Source organism: Brassica napus, chromosome C2, assembly GCF_020379485.1.
Source record: "Brassica napus cultivar Da-Ae chromosome C2, Da-Ae, whole genome shotgun sequence".
Lineage (NCBI taxonomy): Eukaryota > Viridiplantae > Streptophyta > Magnoliopsida > Brassicales > Brassicaceae > Brassica > Brassica napus.
The window spans coordinates 47,087,362-47,107,972 of NC_063445.1; the positions used below are offsets into that span (position 1 = coordinate 47,087,362).

The 20,611-nt window shown below is 35.4% G+C and overlaps 1 protein-coding gene across 1 annotated transcript; it reads right to left on the bottom strand.

Moving 5' to 3' along the window:
• Nucleotides 1–16,747: 16,747 nt before the first annotated feature.
• Nucleotides 16,748–20,163, bottom strand: LOC106432937 (receptor-like kinase TMK3). Its single transcript, XM_048748313.1, has 2 exons — nt 17,729–20,163; nt 16,748–17,527 (listed from the first exon to the last, which is right to left on the bottom strand). Exons 1-2 carry the CDS (start codon nt 19,956–19,958, stop codon nt 16,977–16,979), a joined length of 2,781 nt encoding a protein of 926 aa, XP_048604270.1. The 5' UTR covers nt 19,959–20,163; the 3' UTR covers nt 16,748–16,976.
• Nucleotides 20,164–20,611: the final 448 nt, after the last annotated feature.

Here is a 20,611-nt window from a genome sequence, read left to right on the forward strand (position 1 = left end):
AACTATGACATTATTTTTATATGTTTCTGAAACACCATCAAGCCTCCAATCCTTTGAAACAAAAAGTCTCCGTCAACATTCACGATTCAACAATAACAAATCCATAATAGAGCCTGCAGAAAGACATGTATTTAGTATTTTTATATATTATCTTCATATATAAAAACCATAAATTCTCATTTTAGTTTATATTAGCTGCTTAAAAACAAATTCTCCATGTATTATAGAGTCTATTTGCAAGCTAATTAGAGAATCATCCAAGAAATAATCTCTACTTTTAAAATAAATATTTAATAGCTTCTTATCTCCATTTTGAAACTTTAAAATTTTAAATCAAACTAACTCAACGATTTTAGTTTGAAATATATCATATTTAGTTTCAAATCCAATATTTTCCAAACTAAAATTGCCCGAATTCTCAAGGCATATAGTTACCATAATATCAGGTGAGAATCTGATGTATAAATGAGAATATGTAGCTTTTGTTCAAAAAAAAAGAGAGAATATATAGCTAACTAAAACAAGAAAACCACTAAATTTGTAAATTTTTAACTAAAAATAAGAATAAAAAACTCGAAAAAGGTAAAAAAAAAGGATCTTAAATTTTATATTTTCTCCTTTTTCAAACTTAACAAATTAAAATTTTAACTACCTCAGTGATTTAGAGGAGAAGATTTACCCAATAACTTATTTAATTCCAAATGTTTTATTTTCCTAACTAACTTAGCTAATATTCGCAAGGCATATTCTTATGTTACCTACTTATCCTTTCCTATATATATACTAATGAAGGCAATGAAGCGATGTCTAGCACCAGATTTTTACCAGAGAAAATTAACAGAGAAAATGAAGTCATCACAGAAAACACTTACCTTTCTGACGTGAAACCATTCAAAACCAGTATGTGTACTCAAGTGAAAGTAATCCCCACCTTCGCAGACAAAAAAGGTAAAAACAAATCGCTTCTTTATCAATCAGTATTGTTCCATTCTTTAGATTATCAATCAAATACATATCTACAACTATTTATCAAATTAGAATTTAGAATAGATATGCTAAAAAGATACTTATTTGATGAACCAAGTAAGATTGTTGAAAGAACGGAGTAAGATTGTCACAAGTAGCAGTTCAAATAAGCTTCTGCTTCAAATAGAACCAATAATAGCTACCAGAATCTAAACGATATGTTTTTCAAAATAGAGAAAGAGGTCGGTCTAAAGTTAAGTAATATATTCTTAAATTAAATTATTAAAACAAAGATTTAAGAGTACTTATCTTTATTTTTCCCATGTTTTAGCTCATAAAAACATTGAATAGAATTCTCATTATGAATAAAAAAAACAATTTTACTAACAAAGAGAAAGGGGCCAGTCGGAAGGTAACTAACCTTCTATATTCAATTACCCTAAATCCTGATCCGCGCGCTAGCGCGGTTATGAATTTTCAGTTTTTCATTATTTATTTTATTAAATGATGTATTTGTAAAATTCATTCATATTATATTCATTAATTAAATATATTTTTTTTTGCATCTTAAATTATCTATTTTTTTACGAATGTGTGATATCATATAAAAAATTATAAAAAATGAGTATACATAGTTAATTAGATAATTGTAAAAACATAAATTTTTCTTTCGTTTGCGATATCATATAAATAATGATCCGTCCAGTTAACAAAATTCATAATTTTTTTTATGTGTAATTTTTTTTTGACCATTTCCTTAAAACTATATTAAATTTTACATATTTTAATTATAATATTTTTAATATCTATACCTTTTTATTTGAAATGCAACTCAATATTTTCTTAAAAATTATAACAAAATATTTAAAAAATATTTTTAGAATTTGTTTGAAAAATATGAAAATTACATTTTAAATTATAATTATCCTAAAATATGATAAGTTTTGATGTAAACGAAAACTCAAATTATGTCAAAAATAATTATATTCAATGATAATAACAATTTAAATTGATTATTTTTTAAAAAATACATTTACAAAATATTGTTTGAAAGAAAATTCATTTCTCTTTCAAATATAAAATGAAAATATTATAATTAAATATTAAAAAATATAAATAAAAAACCATAAATTTAGCAAATTACAACTGAGTTATATTATGCTAAAATTTTATTTCTAACAATTTAGCAAATGAAAAATGAGTTACGAGCAAATAATACCATATAATTTTTAAAAACATAGCCATTCGTAAATATTTTTTTAATAAATCAATATTTTTTAATTTAATCAACTGAAAATAATATCCGTACAATTGTGTGAGTCAAATTCTAGTTTTATTGATGCATGTTATATATTAGTGCTGTATGTTTTAGGTAACATTTTAATGATGCACGTTTTTTTAAATCTCTATTATTAAAATTATGCACGTAAGGATAACTCATGAGTTTTTTTTGTTGATTAAATGATATTATGTCCAAATTTATTTAAGGATATTTCATTAAGGTAACTGAAAAAGACAAACAATAAAATAGGAAGTTTAAATTCATTTAAGCATATTTTATTTATGTAACTGAAAAGACAAGTAATAAATTAGACAGTTTTATTCGTTTCAAGATATTTCATAAATGCAACTGAAAAAGACAAGCAAAAAAATAGGAAGATTAATTAATAAAGTAAGAACATTTTCAAATGGGTACTTCTCTTTTAATAATATAGATTATTAATTTACAATATACAACTATGTAAAATAACTAAGAGACGTAGCAAAGAAGTAAAAAACTGTATCAGGAAGAGACAAATAACTTTATCAGGAGGACATACACCTGAAAAGATCTGAGAAATTGGTTTGACAGTAGTGAATCGCAAAAGAATCGGGTCTTACTCTTGATAAAGAGAAAATGTAGACTTTTCAAATAGATATTTTTGAAGAGTTAAAAAAAAACAATGCGTTCCATTTGCTTTTCTTTTATTGTTATAGAGCCTCATTGTTAATGAGCTAACGTTAAACACGTGCAGATTAATATAATTATAGCTTACACCATTTAGATCAATACAATATAAATTGTTAAATAAACTCCTAAAGCCAATTATTTAATCTAATTTACATTTGGTTACTTTATTTTAAATATCTTAAATATTGACATTGTTAGTATAAATGTATAATGATGGTTTATAAATTTATGATTTTAACCACGTGTTAGTGGTCCAGTGGTGGTTGAACAATCTCGCTTCCTTCCCCCTCTTTCGGGAGGTCTAGGGTTCGAGGGCCAACTCTGGCGGATGTTGCTCTTGAGGGACCTTTGGGCCTAATACGGACACTTCCAACTGCGCGTGGCCACTGGACTTATTACATGAGGATACTCAGCTCCCGTGGATGCCTTCGGCGGGCTCCGGCGGGCCCTTAGTGGCTCAGATTTACCCGGACGGTCTTTAGGTGCTAGTCGGATCCCCTCGGGGCATTCGGATACCATGGTCATCAAAAAAAAAAAATTATGATTTTGAGATAATATACCATTTTTAGTATTGTTTAGTTAATGATAATTTTAAAAATCATTCTCACACTCTTAACTGATTTCAATTAGATTATACATATTGAAAGTCTTTTCATTATTCTCATTGGTTAACAAAACATCACTATAATACAAACAATATAATTGTCACATATATTTAATTCGTTAGATCACCAATTTTGTCGATAAAAAATTAACGTTCTGAAAACTAAAATCTAATATAATTTTCAACGAAAATAATCCTGTGCTTTCAAAGCACGGGTCAAAATCTAGTCAATACTATTAAAACAGAATGTTATTTTTTGAGGTGTCCTTCTGTTTCAACAACATTTACAGATTCATGCCACTGGAATATTTAAAACCTATGGTTTTTATTTATAATATATTCCACGATTTTCCTTATAATGAAACACCTTTTTTTAAAAAAATCTTTCCCCTTTTAATGTAACTAAACATTTATAACCGATCACATTATATCTGTACATATAATTAAAACCAACAGGATAATTTCTTGAATACACTTATTTTCATTGGTTAAAAAATAAATGTACCAATTTTTTATGAAACTTAAATCATCATGTTCCATCAACCCTCATGTTTCAACATTTAAGGTTTTACCATAATTATTTAATACGAGCCTAAGAATTTACTAACTAAACAAACCCTATAAACTATACAAACTCTAAACCCTTAAATATAATAAACGTTAATTAATTTAACATATGATTATACACATAATATAAAGCTAACTATAATGAAAGCTAAAACTATTTAAAATATGATTATACACAGAATATTAAGCTTATAATTGTTTCCAATTTATGAAATATTTGTCAAGCTTACAATTTTTGAAGTTTACAATAGATATTAGATTTACTAATAATTGATTATTAGAATCGTTGTAATCTCCAATTATATACTGAGTATATTCCTAACCCAATCCCGTTGTAATAGCTTTCATAATCGTTGTAATCTCCAATAATAAATTCAATATTATTTAGCTGAATATTTTTAAATATTGCTTTCTCAAACTTGATCAACAAGCAATATCATTTAGACCAACGAAACATAACGATTGCTAGATACGCTCCTAAATATATGGCATTTTTTATTATTCTTAATCTATTATTTAATTCTTGAAAATAGTTTTAGGCAACAATCATGATCAAATATGCCATATAAATATAGTTAATATTGTTTTCCAAATTATGGTCACCGAATATACTCATTTTACAAAATCATATCCGGAAATATTGATACAAGTAAATACAAACTATATTTTGATTCACAAAATCTACCAAGTTTCAAATTTAGAATATTTTAAAATATGCTACACGTTATTTCCTAAACGTACCTATACACCTAAAATTCTTCATATTATAAATATGAAACCTTCGACACTCTTATGAAACAATTTTTTTCTAAACCCTTTTGACCGTACGATTTTTACCTTACGGATTCTACTATATAAATCGGGATGGTTGGCTCATGTAAAAGTGCTACACTCTTGGAAACAAAACACTATCTTATCAGGCGAAACCATGGAGTTCATCCTAGCCGATGAGAATGTAAGTGTTTTTACTAATTAACAACCTATATATTTCTGAAAACAATCTTTATCAACTCATATATTTTATGCTGTATTCATTTTTACTAACATAACTTTTGTATTGGTATATGGAACATGTAGAAGGGTCACAAAATCCATCCCTCATTCAAGAAGACATACCTAAAGAGTTAAGGAAGGCTTCTTCCGGTTGTAGCATGGATAAACATCTAGAATTTTAACCTGAGTACTGCACCAGAAATGTATCGGTCAACAAATCATACATACAAGATGGGGGTATTGCAGAAAAATTTAAGAACTCGTGAGTCATTCTACATTTAGTTTGATTTTAAATATCAGTGGTTTAACTAATCTTTTATATATTTAAATTCAGATTCAATGATGAGGAAAGAGCGATTACATTGTTTGAAACTAATGAAGAAAATCTTGAAAAAGATTGCAATAAGCTTGAGCAATCAGAGAAGAGTTAAGCGTGATAAATGGTTACTCATTTTTTTTTTTTTTTTAACTCTGATAATGTATATAAAGGAAGGAAACAAACACTACCATCGTTCAGACTCAAAAGAACAAAGACTGTTCATCACCAAAACACGTAATGGTTATTCAGTTTGTTATAGTCAATTATTTATTTGCAATATTTTATTTAATTGTATAGATATCCAATTTACTGATTATGTTTTACTAAAGTAGTACTAATATAGTTCTGCTGTGAATAATACATTACCTTTTGTTTTTGTTTTTGGAGAAATTTCATCATTTTACTTATTTTTCACATTCGGATGCGGGGCATGCAGTACGGAGATGGTCCTGCTAAAGCCACATAATATATCAGAAAGTCTAATACACTGGTTGCTCAAAAAAAAAGAGTCTAATACACTGAAAGATTTTTACGATTGTATCAACAAAATTATCTTCTATGGTGGTAGTAATGCTTCACTTTTAATTATTTCCTATCAGGCAGGCGAAGAAGACAACCAATGATCTTTATTCCTTCAAACACCTAAAACATGTAAATAAAAAAAGTTACCGAATATTGTGTTCCTTAATCACAAATACAAAAGCATTCATACATCCTATTAACAAATGATAAATTGGAGGTTTATAAGAATCATTAGGAGTTTGTTATCTTCGTAGCAGTATAACCAATATTGACTAATTAGACGAAAGTGTAATGGTGTATTTCTTATAATATTCTCTGTTCAGCTATTTGCATCACCAATGACCTGAATACACATTTGTACTTATATACGGTTAAGTGACTTGTAGACAAATCAAAATTAAGTTCCGAAACCATTGAAGTTGTTCTGAGAAGTGATGGAGAAGCTTTATTAACAGTTACCTTTGTTTGTTTCTTCAGAGGTCTTAAAGTCTCCCATCTATGATACAGATGATGTTCGTCCAGTCCGGTTCCATTCAAAATATTTCAGATCTAAGAAACTCTTCATCTGCATGTTAGGATCTGTGAAAAGAAAACCCTTTTCTGTTATGATCTGTGAACAAAGATAAAATTTTATTATTTTGTAAGTGATCGAACTAAAACAATTTAAGGTGAGCAAATGATTTATACCTTACGATTTCTTCATTTTGAAGTTGTCTTTTTTGAATATACGTGGTAGACCTTTGATTTTACCATTAATTTTTGATTTTGCAGTTATAGATTGTTCGTCGGTCAAGAGCCGTCTCTCTGGTCTTATTTTCTTTCTTCCTTTTTCTGTTTTTTTTTCTTTTACTTAGATAAAGTAAATGGTCACTTTTAGATGACAGAATTGTTGTACTCAAATATATTTCATGTACTGAACCTGGAAAAGAGTACCCTAGAAATGATATACAAGCAGGTTTAGTCCCTTGGTTGTTACGGAGATTATGGAAAAATAGAAATGAATTTATGTTCAAGGGAAGAGATTTTGAGGAAATGAGTATAGTTACGAAGGCCAAAGAAGATGCAGGGGATTGGAGAGACAGGAAACAGGGAGAATATAATGAGGCTAAGAGCAGATGAAGCAAAAACCACATCACCAATAAACAGCAAGCTGTTTGGAAACCCCCGGTGACACTGGTTGAAATGCAATACCGATGGCTCATGGCATAATCAAAGAAATACCAGTGGAGTGGGATGAATTTGTAAAAACGAAAAGGGGCAGATGATTTAGGAAGGCGCAAAGGCAGTGACGAGATTGGGATCCAGCAATGAAACGGAGGCGGAAGCTTTAAAGTGGGCAGCAAGTATGATTGCTTCATTTCAGTACAAGAATGTTGTGTTTGAAACAGACTCCCTAACCTTAACAAGAATGGTGAATGGAGATGAAGTGTGGCCTATGTTGCAGCCTACGATTGCTGTGATCCATCATTATTTGTCACAGGTTCAGAACTGGAAAATGAGTTATAATCCAAGAGGAAGGCAGCTGACAGGATAGAGAAGGAGATTTTTACATTCATGTCTAATATCCCTAAACTATACTAGTACCAAGATGGCTGGAAAATTATGTAGAAGCTGATAGACTCATGTAAGAAGAACAAGTTGGCTAATGCAAGTTGATTATGATAGACTCATGTAAGAAGAACAAGTTGGCTAATGCAAGTTGATTATGAGTTTTAAAAATTCATCCTAAATATATATAACAACTACTACATATATACACAAAAACACATTACCTATTTCATACAAAAATATATGTTACAAAATATAATATTTTAAAAAGAGATAATCCCGTCCTTTTAAAGGGCGGGTCAAAATCTAATAAAGATTAAAATAACTAAAATAGTTAAAGAAGTAAAAGGTACTTATATCCACAGGATTAAGTAAGACATTTCTATCACTCCATATTTTACTTCAAAATGGAGTAAAAAATAAAGCAATGAACAAGAAATTAAAAAATTACTCTAAAATATGGAGTAGGGATGGAGATGCTCTAATATAGACTTATGATTAGATTTGAGGGGTGAGATTTGGAGGCTGAATTTTAGGATTCTTTTTTAAATTAATAATTTTAAAACTAGTTCCAATTATTCGGATTTAAAAATAAATCAAAACGCTTCAAAAAGATGAATATTATTTTTCAAAAATTAAGAATATTTTATTTTATTTATTTATAGTTATATATTTATAAAATAGAGATAGAAACTTTTTTCACTACAAGAAAACATATTTTTTACTAGGGCAGTATTCGTTGTAAATTCGTCGTAAACGGGGTGTTACGACGAATTAACGTCGAAAGACGCTTCGTTGTTAAACGTCCGTCGTAACGGAGGTTTCGTCGTAAACAACTCGTTACGTTTACGACGAAATATATTCCTCGTAAAGCTCAGGGAAAAGATTCGTCGTAAACGCCACGTAAGACTTCGTCGTAAAGCCCACGTAATTATTTCGATGTAAAGCAAACATAAATACTTTCGTTGTAAATCACTCGTAAACATTTCGATGTAAAATCCTCGTAAATATTTCGATGTTAATCACTCGTAAACATTCGATGTAAACTCCATGTAATGTTTACGAGGAGTTTACATCGTTTTTTATTATATTATTATTAATTAGTATATAATAGATTTTAATTTATATTTAATATTCAGAATTTAAAATAATTTAAATTTAAAAACAAAATATGAAATTGGAAAACATATTTTTAAAAAGTCATACAATAATATTTAAATTCATAATACAAACAGAAAAAAAAACTACATATTGTCGAAGTAGTTGGTGGGGTTGCTCGGCTGTTGACGGGTTAGATCGGACTCTTGGAGATCTCGTGGTGGCATTCCAAGAGTGGCTCGTCTCTCACTCAATATTCTCTGCATAACCGGGTTTCCCACGGCCATCACGTCTAGCAAATCCTCAAGAGAGTCTAAACGAACCTGCTGGCTATCCATTTGAGCCTTCTGGCTATCCATTTGAGCCTTCATCTGAGCAGTCTCTTCATCCCGTCTCGAAGTGTATGACGAAGTTGCCCTTGCAACTTCGTTAACAGAGCCTATACCGACTATCCGTCCCTTCTTTTTAGGAGCCACCTATAAAATCAAAACATATATTAATATAGTTAATTATGTTAAAATATTTAAAATAATGTAAACTAAAATTTTAAGTTACCTCTTCGAAGATTCTGTCGACCTCTTGGGTGGACAATGTGACTGGTAATCCATCGGGAGACTCCTGGGTTAGTTGCGTCTCCCGTTCTTCAATCCGACCAGCCACTGTTTGGAAGAGTTTCTCAGATGCAGGATCCACAAAAACTCCGTCGGATGTGGCGTGAGTCATCTTGAATAGGTCAGACAGAGAAGGTAAGACTCCCGTCTTCTCGAACTACAAAAAAAAATTAAATTAAATATTATAAATTATATTAATTGAATATTTTAAAATATATATTTAAAACAAAACTTACAGCTTCTAGACGGACTCCTGCATGAGGTTTTTGTCCGGTTCTGTGAAGCATGGGCAAATGACCATCTTTATCCTTCGTCCTTCGAGAAGCCGAGCACGAATTGGCCTTTCTGATCGAAGAGGGGTGCTCCCAATAGGCGATGAGGCCATCCCACACATCCGTCGTGAGCTCAGTGGGCTTTCCCTCATACCCGTAGATCTCCCACTTGTCCTTCCAATCAGAGACTGTGTTGCAGAGGCGTATCTTTGCCTTTGCAACGAATTCCGCCTTCACCCTCTCGGTGATTCCCAAAGACCAATGCCACTTTTGCTGAAACATAAAAATTTTGAAAAAATTACAATTAATAATAAATATTAAAAATATATATATATATATATATATTTAAAAGTGAAAATTTAATTAAATTTAAAAATCTTACCGCAAAACATTTAAACCACGTGATCTTAACGTGATTTGGTGTCTTGCTCCAGTTCGGGTATGCCCCGTCGTAGTAACCCTTAATCGTCGCCGAAACGCTCCGGCTAACACGGTTGTTAGCCCCAAACCTGAAAAAAAAACAATTTAACCGTTACAAAATAAAAATTAATTAAATTTTAAAGTAATAAAAATTAATAACTTACCAATAAGTTCCTCGGGGTCTATCGGGGTCTAGAACATCCAAACCCTCCCGTCCAGGCTGGGCAAGCAAATCCTCCACCGTATATCTCGCGAAGGGAGCATATGAAGGCACACGCAAATCCGGATGAACTGCACCTTCTGGGACAGGCTCAGGTGCAGCCGCTGGAGGAGGAGGTGGAGGCATCTGCGGTGGAAGAGGAGGACTCGAAAAAACTCTCTGAGAAGTCTGAGAGTCTGGAACTGCATCGGAAGACGATGGACCGGAAGAAGATGTACCGGAAACATCGCCAAACAACTGGGCATAAGTAGGTGCTGCTGGTTTCCTTCTAGGAGCCATCTAAAAATAATTTAAATAAATTTAATCAATTATGACGACATAATTAAAAAATTATTCCGTTACCTAACTAATCACCTAAACTATAGGATTCCGTCATCTAACTAATCACCTAAACTAATTATCTAAATAATCACCTAAACTAATTACCTAACTAATTAATAACCTAAACTAACTTAAAAAAAAAAAAAAAAAAGGAGGGAAGAGAATGTACCTTAGGGAGAGGAGAGGAGAGGAGTTTAGGAGGAATGGACGAGGCAGCCTCGTCTCGGCGTCCCAATATATAAAAAATGTTTCGTCGTAAACGCGACGTAACATTACGACGAAGTTACCAGGCCCGCGTTTTTTCATTTACGACGAAGTTACCAGGCCCGCGTTTTTCGATTTACGACGAAATTACGTCGAAACATCGGTTTACGACGAATTTACAAGGCCCACGTTTACGACGAAGTTACCAGGCCCGCGTTTTTCCATTTACGACGAAATTACGTGGAAACATCGGTTTACGACGATTTTACAACGCTTAACCCTAAACACCGAGAATGAAATCCCTAAACCCCAAAGTCACATATCATCTAACATCATATCTCTTCTTCTCTACTACTTTGTGCTCTTTCTCCAACTTAAACTCTAAAACCCTAAAACTCCAAATAATTTTTTTAAAATTAACACAAATACATATTATATAAAACAACATTTGTTACACATACATTAGGATGGTAAAAAACAATATTTCTTTAAACATACGTTACAATAGAGAAATACAACATCAGAGACATATATTACATCACTCTAAATCGTTTTCGTTCTCATCAATATTACATCACTCTAAATCGTTTTCGTTCTCATCACTATCATTACAATCATCATCGTCGCTTCTCTCGAACTCGTCTTCACGTGCTTCATCTGTCGCATCTTCGGGAATATCTTCATATTGAAAGTTTTGCGGGTCGATCAAAAGGATTTCATCAGTTGGTTGTTCTGGTACCTCAACTTCATTGATAGCGTCTTCTTCTTGCAAGGGCGGTTCTTCTCCAGCGACAATGCGTCCACGAGGTGTAATTTTGATAGCAGCTAACCAGTTTATCCCGGAAGTTCGAAGCCGAGGATAAGGAAGGAAGCTTACTTGCTCGGCTTGTGAAGCTAAAATGAAAGGCTCAAATTTGTTGTATCTTCTCCCAAAATTGACATCCACAACACCAAATTTGTTATACCGAATCCCTCGGTTCACAACAGGATCGAACCATTCACATTTGAAGAGGACGCATTTTAGCTTCAATAACCCCGGAAATTCCACTTCAATAATCTCCTGCAAGATCCCGTAAAAGTCCGTTTCACCTTTCACACATATTCCGTAGTTACTCGTTGCCCGATGTCTCCCATACTCGTATGTGTGAAAGGTAAATCCTCGTGTGAAATACATAGGTGATGTGGTGACCTTTGCAACTGGACCTTGAACCAATTCGTGAAACCATACGGGATAATAAGGATCGTCATAATCAACCTGCCAAAAGCAGTTATTCTTAATTAATATTGAAGTATCAAAACACTTACTTAATTAATCAATGTATGAGATATATTACGTACCTGTGATTTTAACCACTTGACAAAGTGCTTATCTTTACGTGTGTCCACATCAGTTGCAGATATTCCTGGTATTGCTTCTTCAACTTGAGATACAAACATGCTGCAAATTAAACAAATAATCAAGTCATACATAATTAACTGCAATTCATATAATTAACATTCACAAAAATATTTACCTTTCAAAGTAACGGGTCACTGCATCCTCGCAGTTGAGCAGAATATAAGTGTGGGCACTATGTTTATCCTCTTCACATGACCACCATACTTCTTTCGTTTTACCACCAAACCGTGCAATTTCGCAGAAAATGTCAGGAACACCATCAATTGGATATGATGTCGGTACTCCACCATCATCATATCTTCTAGGAACTCTTTTCCTCGTACGAACAGTTGGAGCAAAGTAGTATGATGTGAAGTTAGATGTTTCGGCTGTCAAACTTCCCGCAACTATTGAACCTTCCACCTTTGCAAGATTTCTTGCTTTCCCCTTCAAATGTTTCATCTGTCGCTCATACGGATACATCCATCCGTTGTGAACAGGTCCACGAAGCAATGCTTCATACGGTAGGTGGACAACTAGATGCTCCATGACGTCAAAAAAAGAAGGAGGAAATATCTTCTCTAGGTTGCACAATATGATCGGAATGTTATGATGAAGTTGTTCGATGACTTCTTCCTTGAACGTACGTGTGCTGAGATCTCTGAAAAAAAGCACTGATGGCTGTATATTGCAAAAGTAATCAAATTAATAACATTTCATAACATATGTATATATATTAACGTTTTATAATTACCTGCAAGTGCTTCATGGACATTTGCTGGAAAGAGCTCGGCAAAAGCAAATGGAAGTAGTCGTTGCATAAACACATGACAATCATGACTCTTCATTCCGGAGAACTTTTGACCTCGTTCAACACATCTTGACAGATTTGAAACATAACCATCAGGAAACTTAACTTCTGATGCAACCCAGTCAAACAAGGTTGTTTTGGCTTCTGATGACAACCAGAAGATGGGAACAGGAACGTTTCCATTGCTCTTGATATGTAACTCACTTCTTGAGCAAATATCAGGTAAGTCCATCCTTGACTTTTTGTTATCTTTTGTCTTCCCAGGGACGTTAAGTAATGTATTCATGATGTTCTCAAAAAAGTTCTTCTCAATATGCATGACATCCAGATTGTGGCGTAAGAGAAGATCCTTCCAATAGGGTAGCTCCCAAAATATACTCTTCTTATGCCAATTGTGAGACACACCATATCCATCAGGCATATTTCCAGGAACATGCCAATTTCCTCCAACTTTAACTGTTTCCTGAGCTCCGTAATAATCAATGTCTGCTTCGATCTGCTGGCCGGTGAGATATGGAGGAGGACCGTCTCTGACAATTTTTTTGTGCCGAAACAATGTCTTATTTCTTCTGTACGGATGGGCAAGTGGAAGAAAGCGACGATGACAGTCAAACCAACAACTCTTCCTACCATTCTTCAGTTGAAAAGCATCCGTCGATCCAAGACAATATGGACAAGATAATCTTCCATGTGTTGTCCAGCCAGACAACATCCCATAAGCAGGGAAATCACTTATCGTCCACAGCAGAACTGCTCGCATCGTAAAATTGTTTTTCAAGGAACAATCGCACGTCCTCACCCCTTCTGACCACAATTGCTTTAGCTCTTCTAACGGTTGAAGAAAAACATCAAGAGACCGTTTTGGATGCTTCGGCCCAGGGATTAATATGGTCAAAAATAGAAATTCTTGTTCCATGCACATATCCGGCGGTAAATTGTACGGCGTAAGAATGACTGGCCACAAAGAATATTGTCTACCAGACATTCCAAATGGACTAAATCCATCGGTGCATAACCCAAGATAGACATTCCGAATATTTGTAGCAAAATCTGCGTGTACCTTGTTGAAATGTTTCCACGCTCTTGCGTCTGATGGATGTGCAACCTCACCATCTCTCTGGACATGTTCCGCATGCCACCTCATCGATGCAGCAGTCCTCTCAGATTGATATAATCTTTTCAATCTGTCTGTAATTGGTAGGTACCACATCCTTTGGTACGGTACCCTATTCCTCCCACGGCCTTGCGGTTTGAATCGTGGTTTTTTGCAGAATCGACACTCTTCTAACTTGTCATCTTCTTTCCAGTAGATCATGCAGTTGTCGATGCAAACATCAATCATCTCCGAAGGCAACCCAAGACTATAAACCAATTTCTGAATCTCATAATAAGATTCAGCAGACACGTTGTCTTCTGGCAAATACTCTTTAAACAACTCCGCCCATGCATCCATGCAATTCTCAGGTAAATTATGATCCGTTTTAATATTCATCATCCTAGCTGCTAGAGACAATTTAGAGAGACCTTCTCTACAACCAGTGTAGATTGGTTGATTTGCAGCATCTAGCATTTCATAAAACCTTTTTGCATCCAAATTAGGTTCTTCTACATTTCCAGTTCCATCAGCTATTGTTGTAGTTGTTTCTAAAAATGCATCACTAATCATATCTTGAACCCTATCATGATCTACCATCTGCTCATGATCTTGATGATAATTATATTCATTATGCAAATGATTCGGTTCTTCACTATGATGACCATCCTCAAAATTATTATTACTACTACTAGCTTCATTTCCCCCATAACCCTCTCCATGTTGATACCAAATGTAGTACTGTGGTGTAAATCCTCTGTTTACTAAATGCTTCCATACAGTTTCACTACGTGCAAATTTTGAATTCTTGCATTTCCGACAGGGGCAGAACATCTTACTGCTTTCCTGTGTGATCGGTGTACAGCCCGCCTGGTGCATGAATGTCTCTAGCCCGCTCAGAAATGCGTTCGTCACCCTCCCGTCGGAATCTTTGTGCAAATACATCCAACTCCGTAACTCGTAAATACTACCGCCACCGGCCATTTTTTTTCTTAGATTTTTTTTGGAAAATTTTTTTTTTCGGATTTTTTTTTCTCCCGTTTGTGTGTTGTGAGGAAGAGAGTTGTGGGAAATGACATATATATAGAGAAATTTTCGAGTTGGGTAGTTGAAATATAACAACTATTTTACAAGGAATATTTTACATGGATTTTACATGGTTTTAACATATTATTTACAACGACTTTACGACGAAATTAGGTAAGTTAAAGCATATTGAATACACGTTTTCACCTAAATATAACGGTAACATATTTCGTTGTAATGTCGATGTAATGATTACGACGTATTTCTCATTCCACGTACATTCGTCGTAAACTTACATGGAGTTTACGACGAAATCAGTTCGTCGTAAATTTACATGGCGTTTACGACGAAAGTTATATTCCTCGTAATTTCGTTGTAAAGACCATGTAAATTTACGACAAAATATTTTCGTCGTAAATGTTCGTTGTTACTGGCACGTTTTCTTGTAGTGTTTTGGGGGGTAAAAGATAGAAAAGTTACTTTTCTATCATCTCTTTAATTTTTTTTTTTGTGGTCATATTCTTCTTTGTGTGATTTTTTGTCAAAAAAAAAATTAAAATTCTTTCGGAGATTTGCCTTTAAATTAACAATTAATAAAAATAAAAATGGTAATATGTTTTAAGATTTCTTAGAAGAAATGACCTTTTTCTTAGACCCGCATGGCATCCTTTCTCTGCAAAGATCACAAGCTTCAACAGACAACCTTTCTCGGCAACACATTTCAACAGACACCGTCAACATCCTTCTTTCGTGGTCAATCATCAAACGTTACCGCCGCTTTTCTATAGCACCAACAGATCCCCAATAGCTACATTACTTCAGGGTTTTGGACTGAGATTAGCATGGATTTTTGTTACTGGCATGTCTGATCAGCATATGATTCTCAAGGACAAGAAGGTACTATACCTCAGAATTCATCTAATACGCTTTCATTTGCTTCTCCTAGCTGCCCTCCTAATGGGGTGCCTCTTGAGGATCCTCATTCTCCATTGCCGCATTTCATGTGTACTGAGCTTCGAACTGTCATGATGAATATCTCTGTCTATGGAGAAATGGCATTTTATGTCATGCCTGACGAGTTCTTTAGAACTAGAGTTCTTGGCTACTCTCTAACCAAGGAAATTTAATTGAGCTTTCATCATATGTTGTTGTATTACCCTCAACTGTCTCACCATCCTCAACAGTTTGCTCCTCGTTGCTTTTGAGATTCATCTAGTCTTTCCGGAAAGCCTTATTGGTGTTAAAACTGATCTTATTTGTCTAATGAGCTGTTTAACCAAATCTAGATCCTATTCAGGCAATTTTGCGCTCTTTCAAACTTTGTTGTTTGGATATATCAACGTTGTTTTCAACTATGAAAAGCTCTTTGGAGCTTCCGCTGTAGAAATACAAGTGAAGATTATCTTTGGGTTTCTTTACTTTGAGCAAGCCTCTCATGTTAACACCATTATTTTAGGATTTATCGTTTCACTGTACCATCGAGTATTGCCGTTGTAGTCGTCTTAGTTGAAAGTATCACTCCGGTTGTAATCTTGAACTTTTTTTCAATAATATAATCAGTGCAAAAAAACGAACATAGAAACAAAAAACACGGTTCTCAGGAAACTTATTCATTGGGGTTGTATAGTTGCGACTTGCGTGAACATCCTCTAAAGTTGGGTCCATTAATATCCGCTCGGGCAGTTAACGGGTCTTCTCTTTGAAATGCATTGCATATGGATGGACTTGTGAAGTCAAACTACTTGCCGTTCGCGTTGAGCAAAAACGGTCGCACACCATCATATCCAATATTCTGAATTATTGTTGTGGAAGAAACGCTGAAGTAGGAATAAAGAGTTCATATATACGAACTCTCAAAAGAAGGTTTTGTATTTGCATAAACACTACAAAAGATGATAAGACCTTAAACCAAAAGCTTGCATGAAAAAGATAGATAACAAGTCATAAGTAAAGGCTTGTGAGAAAGAAAAAAAGGAAGAACAAAAACAATCTTCTACTACTACTAAAACGTTTTAACGAAACCATAAGAAAATGCAGTCATTATTTATTTCATCAACGTCCATCCACAGAAGTGAAAGAGGCAGCAAAACCAGATGGGCGAATAGGGATACTCGTCTGTGTATTATCTCTACTTCCATAAGCTGAAGACGAATATCCAGAGTCATCCATGGTTTGGCTAAGTCCCTCATTAGCTTGCCACTTCTTAACAGCTTGAGGAAGAGGCATATCATAGTCTATCCCGTAGAGGTCATCAGGATCTGCCTCAGAGGGTATCCACTGGACGGTGAGTGAAGAAAGGACGTTGACAATGTGACCCATGTCTGGTCTTTGGTAAGGCTCACGAGCACAGCAATGACCAGCAAGGTCCCAGACTTTTTGGACACTGGCTAAAGTCTCTTCGTCGAGTTCGATGTTTGGGTCTATTGCGTTCTTGAAGGCGTCTTTGTCTTTGTCTTTGCTGGCAGCTACACGACGGAACCACGTCACTAGATGCACGCTGTCTTCAGGCTGCGTCACGTCAAGAGCTTTACGACCAGTAATAAGCTCCATAAGTATGACTCCTAGGCTGAATATGTCTACCTTGGTCGTCACTCTTCCCGTCACTGCCAAAATCAAAACCATATAGCATTAGCAAAAAGTTTAAAAGTATGAAACTTTACCACTTGGGTCAGTGCAAAACGATCAAAGTAAGAAACTTTAACAATTGGGTCAATGCAAAACGATCAAAGTAAGAAACTTTAACACTTGGGTCAATGCAAAACGATCAAAGTATCAAACTTTAACACTTGGATCACAGTACAAACCTGCATATTCTGGAGCAAGGTAACCAAAGGTCCCAGCGACTCTAGTCTCAATGGAGTATTTGCCTTCAGGGGCTAACCGAACCAACCCAAAGTCAGAGACTTTAGCTCTCATATCATCACCAAGAAGGATATTCGATGGCTTTAGATCCCTATGGATGAAACTCTGATGAGCAAGCGTGTGTAGATACTCCACACCTCTAGCTACATCCAACGCAACAGCCAATCTTCTAGTCCAATCAAGCGGCTTCCTCTCTTCTTCCTTCCAGTGGAACAAATGCTGGCTCAGGGTCCCCTGCGGCATGTACTCATAGACAAGAAGCTTTTCGTTACCGTCAAGACAGTATCCAAGAAGAGCAACAAGATGACGGTGACGCATTTTGGTCAAGACAGTGATCTCTGACTTAAACTCTTCAAGTCCCTTGTCACTCACAGCAGAAGGCTCCATCCTCTTCACGGCTATCTTAGTTCCATCGTGAAGCTCACCTTTGTAAACTGTCCCAAACCCGCCTCTCCCGAGAATGTTCTCTTCACTGAAGTTGTTTGTCACATTCCTCAGAACCTGAATGGATATAACCAAGTTACCAGACTCAACCACATGAATGTCACTGGAAGAGCTCTCTGTCCCTCCTCCTCCTCCAACACTAGAAGCTGCAACACTGAGTTTAATAGCGTCTCCATCACCAGAGTGATCCGGATGTATCACCATGTGGCTGTTCGGACTCTGAACTTTAGCCGGTCGCGCTCTTTTCTTCGCGTAAAGACACACACCGAGCCCTACTAAACACAACACAGCAACAACACCACCAACCACAGGAACAAGGATCTTGACATTACTAGACATCTTAGAACTTCCTCCATCCCCATCAGGAGACACACCCGGTGGTGAAGGTCCGTCCTTTCCGATGTTAGCGTTTCCAGTAGTCACCACATTAACACCACCCCCAAACTTCGGCACATATCCGTAGATATTGTTGTCAGACACATCAAGCGTCTTAAGCTTAGGCAAAGTGGTAAGCTCATTAGGTATACTCCCGGTGAGGTAATTATCAGAGAGATTAATAGTTTCCAACGAAGTAATCTTAGCAAAGCTAGGAGATATAGTACCGGTAAGCCCCTGTCTCCCAAGATTCACCACCGTAACGTTACTTCCAGAACAAGTTATCCCAAGCCAGCTATTGCACGGATCATTCCCTTTCCAGCTCGTGGCTAGCTTCACTGGATAACCTAACGACTCAGCCACAGAGAGCAATGTGCTGACACGAGGGTCACAAGGAGTACCAGGTGTCTCCAGACAGAACCTGTTTGTATTGGTTATTACATCAACACCGACTGATTTTCCAAACTGTGGAGTTGGTCCTTGAAAGTAGTTGTTGGTTAGGTTCACAATAGTAAGCGATTTGGAACCAGTTAACGACGGTGGGACAACACCAGTGAGCTGATTCTCTCTTACATTGAACACACTTAGAGACTGTAAACCAGAGAGGTCAGGGATCGGGCCTGAGAAAGCGTTACCTTGCAGATCAACCTCAACTAACGAAGTCATGTTCTGTAGTAAAGAGACGGAACCGTTTAGTTTCTGCCCGTTGAGGTACAAACTCTGCAACGAAGAAGCTCCAAAGCTAGGAGGCAGCTCTCCTTGCAACAAGTTCTGAGAAAGCTGGAGTCTCGTCAAGCTCGGAAGCGTCTGAGAGCTGAAGAAATCAGGTATCTTCCCGGTGACGTTACAGCTCGTCAAAGAGAGGTTCTGAAGAGAGGTCGCTTCTTTTAGGGTTTCGGGTATCTCCCAAGGAGAGAAAGGGTTGTACTCGAGGTAAGCTGCTTGGAGAGAGGTTAGGCCTGAGAAGAGGTTCTTGGGGACAGAGTCGAAGAGGTTGTTGTGGAGGTTCAGGGTTTGTAACCGGGTTAAACCGGAGAGATCGGGGATCGGACCGGAGATTTGGTTCTGGAAGAGCTCGAGGACGGTTAGCTCGGTTAGGGTTTGGAGATTGGGAGGGAGGGTTCCGCGGATTCCTTTGTTGTTGAGTTGGATTCGAGTGACTCTGTTGCTTGCGTCGCACTGAACGGTTGGCCATTTGCAAGGGTTGGGGTTGGACCAGTCGACGCCTTTAGTGAGGTTTAGGCTCATTTTGAGGGCTTGCATAGTGGGCCCGTCGACGCTGGTTTGAGAAGATGCGAAGGTTAGTGAGGAGAGGAGGAAACAGAGGATGATACCCATATGAGATTTCGTCATTATGAAGGTAAAGGATGGAGCTTTTTTCTAAGGGTTTTATAGTGGCATTGAGGGAGGAGAAGGAGAAAGGCGCTTCCTTTTTACAGAGAGAGGGGGAAGTTCAGAGATGGAATCGGCGGAGATGGAGGGAGAGAGATAAGAGTATGGAATCATAAAAGCATAATTAAATAAATAAAATAAATAGATTTTTATTCTTCTGGAGAAAAATGGATGAACCAGAGAAATTTAAAGATGAATTTATTCTCTTAGTTTTTTTATTTTATTTTTATCTATTTAAGTGTGGTGGAACACAGCTGGCACACGTCGTAATTCAGTAGTAAAACTGTGTAATATCCGCTAAAAATCTGTAATTATACAAATGAGGATTATCTACTATGTTTATGTTTAGATACACGCTAAGTTTTCAAATATCAGAATTGTGGTTTTGGAGAAGCTACAAAATCTATGATATGTATGATCATTTCAAGATAATTTAACATTAATTGTTTGTCTGAGAAAATAATTTCAGTGTAAGAATTTGACAATTTGTAAGAAAAAATGGTAACTACTCCATTACCCTTTAATGCTTAGAAAGAGAGAAAAATCTACTAAGATAAGAAAATGATATGGTCTTGATTTGTAATATTTTCTTCCATATAATATACATCTCTATG

Coding starts and splice junctions, on each gene's coding strand:
- LOC106432937 (XM_048748313.1), bottom strand. CDS start 19,958: ATGACGAAATCTCATATGGGTATCATCCTCTGTTTCCTCCTCTCCTCA. Junction 17,528..17,728: donor CCTTGCTCCAGAATATGCAG/GTTTGTACTGTG, acceptor TGATTTTGGCAG/TGACGGGAAGAGTGACGACC.